This window comes from Colletotrichum scovillei (assembly GCF_011075155.1).
Source record: "Colletotrichum scovillei strain TJNH1 chromosome Unknown Contig00006, whole genome shotgun sequence".
NCBI lineage: Eukaryota > Fungi > Ascomycota > Sordariomycetes > Glomerellales > Glomerellaceae > Colletotrichum > Colletotrichum scovillei.
This window is the reverse complement of record NW_023336264.1, coordinates 3,550,711-3,556,258: the sequence shown is the minus strand read 5'-3', so window position 1 is coordinate 3,556,258 and position 5,548 is coordinate 3,550,711. Positions and strand designations below refer to the sequence as shown.

At 54.5% G+C, this 5,548-nt stretch overlaps 1 protein-coding gene across 1 annotated transcript; it reads right to left on the bottom strand.

Moving 5' to 3' along the window:
• HER10_EVM0003403 (uncharacterized protein) lies at nt 1–3,004 on the bottom strand (the record flags this gene model as incomplete). The annotated part of the gene is made up of 4 exons (XM_035473080.1): nt 1,994–3,004; nt 1,548–1,784; nt 989–1,476; nt 1–926 (listed from the first exon to the last, which is right to left on the bottom strand). The coding sequence occupies exons 1-4, from the start codon at nt 2,254–2,256 to the stop codon at nt 1–3; spliced, it is 1,914 nt and encodes a 637-aa protein (XP_035332385.1). The 5' UTR covers nt 2,257–3,004.
• Between the last annotated feature and the right edge of the window lie 2,544 nt (nt 3,005–5,548).

Sequence of the window (5,548 nt, the reverse complement as noted above, 5' to 3'; positions counted from 1 at the left end):
TCAATCAGCCGTCGCAGCGTGCCCTCCTCTCCTCGTCGTCGTTCCCGCACCCTGCACACTCCGCGACTGTCCCATCTCCGCCACGTCTTCCCGACTTCTCCCCGGTTCCTCCGCCGACGCAAAGATGCCATCTCCGTTCCCCGATGCCTGCCTACCACCACGTCCCTCCTCCCCATCATTATCATAATCAGACACCCGCGTCCCGTCCGAATCATCGCCCGAGTCCCCGCCCCCATGTACACCACCGATACCCTCCATAGTAAAAGGCGACGCCGTAGCCTCGTCAAGCGCGCCCAGCTCCTCGGGCGAGAACCAGCGCGGCAGAAGCCAGGCGCGGATAGGGATAAGCAGCATGATAAAAACGGGGAACCCCACGGCGGCGACGGTCTGCGTGATGGCAAACGTGGCGCCGAACCCGACGAGCTCGATAGCCACAAACTCCCAGATGGCGCGGCGCCGACGGATCTGCTTCAGCGGGTGGCCCGGCGGCGTCAGGTTCTTGTCGCGCAGGAGGAAGAGGATCTTGAGGGTGATGCCGTTGCCCTCGAGGGCCTGCACGCCCATGACGAAGAAGAGGCCGGCGAGCACGCCGTGCGGGATGAGGTGGAGGACGACGAGCAGGGGGCCCGTCATCGTGCCGAGGGTCAGGAGGCCCTGGGCCAGGTTGGACACGCGCTGTTCTACCACATGCGAGGCCTTTGTCACGTAGCTGCCCTTGAACTCGCCCTTTTCGTCCGTCTCGGGTTCTGATTTGCTGACTGTCAGGGAGTCGGTGTGAAACGGGGCTTGCGGGATGAGGCCGTTTGGGAACGGCAGGCCGAGGATGCCCGCCACGCCCGTTGTGAGGCCGAGCAAGAAGAGGTCCCAGTGGAATCCAGCGGGTTTCTTGAGCGGGAACTCGGTTCCCTGTGCGATGAGTGAAGATACTGCGAGCTCGTATTAGTTTTGCGAAGCCTTGGATGGGGAGAGTCGAGTGTATGCTCCTTACCGTTGTGATCGAACCAAAACAAAATGGTCAAGAGGATGGCAAAGGGAATGGCCAGGAAGACATCCCCGACAGGAATGTTCCAAAAGTCCACAAGCCAACTCCTATCCGCCGTGGGCATGAAGGCGATACCAGTAGGCAGCACCTCCAGATCGACGGGCTCCATCCTGCCAATGTGCACAAACCCCGTAAAGAAGATGAGGGTGAGCGGGGTGCCGTAGTCCTTGAGGAAGACGCGGACGTGGTGGTGGAACAGGCTGCTCCCGCCGACACCGGCGCAGAGGTAGGCGACCATGAAGACGAGCAGGGCGGCGACGATAGAGAGGTAAAAGGGCTCGGCGTCGCCCAGCCTCTGGAGGACCTGGATGCCCTTTTGGAGGTAGATGAAGGCCACGTAGAAGCCGAAGATGTCGCAGGGGAAGCGCGTGACGTAGCGGAGCCAGTTGCACGAGTTCGTGACGGCGAGGATCCAGTGGAAAACTAGTGACCACCTGCTCCGTTGAATGCTTCGTCAGTACGTGACAAGGTGATGAAATAAAGGAAAAGGGTTGATGTGACTTACAGGCCGATCCAGCACATGAATGCTAGGTAGTTTGTGCCGGTTGGCTCCATGATGTCGTACACGGTGTAGTTGAAGACGGTGATGGGGCCTGTGACGCCGACAATGACCAGAGGTTGGCAAGCCAGTAGAGAGAAGACCACAGCCCCGAGAACGGAAGCTAGGAGGACCTCGTTGACTCCGTACGTCGATCCCGTGCTCGTAAACATGTCGAGGGAGAATGCCAAAGCGGGCAAGATGCTGCAAAGCCGGTCAGCCGAGTGTCAACAAGCCTGGTATCGAGTGTAACCAGGGAAGTAGTAGCAATAGACATGGAAGGCAACCCCGTAAAGAATGGGTTAGACAAATAAGTCGTGTCTCCATCCTGGCATACGGCTGGCTAAACATCATGCTTGCCGAGAGGGATAGATGGATCAGATCCACAGAGGATGACAACGAGACGGACGTACTTTGCAAAATACATGTAGACCGTGGCTGGTACCACACGATAGTCCCAGGCATCGGTCCAGTCACTGACGTAAAAAGGCGCCCGACGACGGAGGTCGTTGACCATGCCGCGGAAAAGGTGCACTTTCCACCAGCCGCCCGGCCTGCGCGAGGTCCGGTTGCCGGAGCCGGTGCCGGTGCCGGTGCTGTCGTTCCGTGTGGCGTCCTGCGCGGGCGAGGGGCGTCGACCCGGCAGGACCGCCTTTTCGTCGATGTTAGATACCATGGCCGTCGTTGTCGTCGCCGTCGTTTTCGTCGTCGAGTGGATCAAGTATCGGATTACGTGTAAAAGAGGTCTGGCTTGGCGGTTGGTAACAGTGGAACTGCTGATTATGATGCCTTGCGACAAGAGACGAGAGTCTCTTCTAAACAAAATGCTGAATCAAAACAATGGAAAGAAAGCAATGCAGAGGTGTAGAAACAAGGGCCAATAACGAGTTCAACAAAACACGATTCGAGGCCGATACGCAATCATGTCGGCAGGGGAACACAAAGAGCCTTCAAATCCGTCTTGAAGCTCTGTTTCAACTCCGCCGAACTGGTTGAGACTCTTCGTATACTGAGTGTCGGGCGGTGGCAACTTGGGGAACTCGTGATGTCTGAAGGCGCCCTCGCCCGAGAGGGCGCGTTGGCGGTCGTATTTAAGATGTGTATCCGTACAGAGGGGGATATCCGTAGAACAGACTAGAGCGACGGGCGGCCGAGGCAAGGTTTCCTTCGCCTCACGTCTCCAACAAACCCAAGCCAAGCCGGGAGGGATTATTGTCTCTCAATGACGGAGTGGAGATCGCGGGATCGTCTACGCGCCGCGAGAGTCCAGAGGAAAACCGGCAGTGAATACGGGGTCCGCAGGTTGAAGTTGGAATTGAGTGGATATTGAAAGAGGCGCGAAATGTAACGACAGACCTGAATTTGGTCGCAGAAGGAGGAAGAAAAGTTACGCAAAGAGACAAGGGGGGGAGACAAGACCGAAAAGAGGATGATTGATTTCCAGAGTTCCTGGTCCTGACGGAAAACGCTGAATCTAGATTGGTCGGCGAGACAAATTTCGAAAGACGACACGGCCCCACCCCGCTGGAGATCTCGAATAGGGAGCGATCTTGGATGGAATTTAGCGGCGATATCTTACGATGGCAATGAGATTATGTGAGTGATTTTCCGAGAAAGAGAGAAAGAGAGAGTTTGGCATCATCATGATAGAGTTGTCGCACTCACACAGAGGAGAGGTGACGGATAACACGGTCATGACGGAAGCTCCTACTGTATTACTCCGTACACCACCAATACTTCGGGCAGGTCACAGGTATCCCACCTCATCAGTTCTTCCTCCCCCCCTCCCTCCACCACGCCGCCGTCGGTCGCCTCCCGCTTCCTTGCCGTCACCGCTCCTCGCCGAGTCAGCCAGCCGTCTGGTCACCAAAAAAACTGACAAAGGCCGACCGCCGAAGCAACTTTCTCGCCACGTGCATATCTGCAGTATAGCCGCCCTCCGTTAGGTACCTTGGCACCTGGAAGTGTTTGATATCCAGGTATTTTCATTGTCTCTCCTCCTCCCACCCTTTCCCCCCCGGCACCCCCAGTCTTGGAAACCCGAAGCAAAAAATGGGAATGAAATCGACGCTCTTGATTGGCTCTGCTGGAACTAGACTGAATTTCTGCCTGGGCAGAATGAATGATTTATTCGATACCCTCTTTTTTTTTCTGGTCGCTTTCGTCTACCTACCTACGGGATACCTAACCTCGTACGAGGGAATCCCGCTGCGGTGCGCGCGCCTTGTTGTGGTTTTCTTACTGAAAGGGTAAGTAGTTCGTCTTACTGAAGAATTACCAATGACGTCTACGGATACGGAGTACTACGCAGTTAGATCTAAGGTAGGTATTCTGCAGTCAACAGTCACACATTAGTTCGTGCCCTCGTGCTCCTCTAGTCCGTCAGACTCTTGCGCCGTTTAGGTTAGCCATCTTTTTACCCCGATGTAAGCAAGCAAAAGGGCACGGCAAGCAAAGGACGACGGGGCCAAAGTTCACCTGGGCCCAAAGCTCTCTCCCACTGAACTTTTTCCCACCAAAGAGGCTTACGGATACTTACTTACCTCGTACCAGGAAGTTGGGTGCTTGACTTGCGTCAAGATCCGTCGGCAAAATTACACAAAACGATCGGCAACCTTCTTTTTTCTTCTCACTCCTTTCGCGCGGCACTTGTACTCGGCGGCGGGCGGGCGCCGATTACACGTTCTATCCAGTACAAACCCAGTCACACGGCCAGCACCGGCACACGTCCATCTACCCATCTACCTTGCCCACAGGATCGGGACCACCTTCTCCTAGTGCGCCCTGCGCATGCACGCTGCTCTTCTCTCTTTTGTCGTAACTCTGTGCTGTGTGACCGTGTGTATATGTGGTGTGGACCAATCATTCGCCTCGGTGCCAATCCCAATTCTCGCTGGATATATCGGTCCATCTTCGTCCCTGCAGTCTCGGGGTCCCGGGTCGCCGGGTTGCGGCACCCTTCAAAAATCGATTCGTTGCGTTGAGTTCAAAGATGGATGGAAGCCTCTGAAAAGCATCATACTTTCTAGAGTCCAAAAACGGTTGGTCATGCTTGGAATGAGGTCAATCAAGAGACTTACTATCCTGACTATCAAATCCCGTACCCGGTTACCATGTCCTAAAGGACCTAGTCTGCACTTCCAAGAGGTCGGCACCCATCCGACCCAGTAACGTTCTTTGCGGTTTGCGACGGATTGGCTTGATCGGGGTTCTTGGAAAAGAGGTGACTAAAGTCTCACCCTTCACCGATGTTCGCCGACTCCGTTCGCTGTCACGCTCATGATTCGCATTACCTAGTTTGATCCCTCCCCAATCCTCAGAAATGGTTCTTTTTCCTACAATCAGAGGGCAAACGGCACGAATTACAGCCGAAGCGTGAAAAATAATAATGAGTCCCCTCGTAGCAAACTGCGACGGGCTCCATTCGCCATAGGTCACATCCAAAGTCTCCAAGACCCCCCTTGGAGGGCTGTTCAAACGGCATCAGTTTGTTACAAGTGATGTTGTTCGCGGAGAGTATGTGTGCTCTTGTAGAACTTCGATTATCGAGCAGTACCTAGATTGCACAGTACGTTGAAATCAGAACACCATGACGTTAGTAACCCAAGGTAGTGTCCCCGCCATGAGGGGACATCCTCTTGTCCTTTCGCATCGCCAAGGACCGAGGCCAGCAACCTGCACCACGCAGTTCAAAACACAGAAAACCAGTCTAGATTTCTACCCAGGTCGAACCACCAGCCCTCTCAATCATGTCAAAAGAGGCATCCAAAGCACCGGCCACCACACAAACCTCCCAAAATCACAAACGGCATCAAGGAGAGGCAGCCTGCCCTCAATCATCCCTCTGCACAGCATACATCTTCACTCCACAACTCCATCATGATTTTTTCAAAGAATGGAAGCAATAAAAATAGGTAGAGATGTATCTACATAATTTCCTACAAGTACAACACTATGAAGAAAGTTGT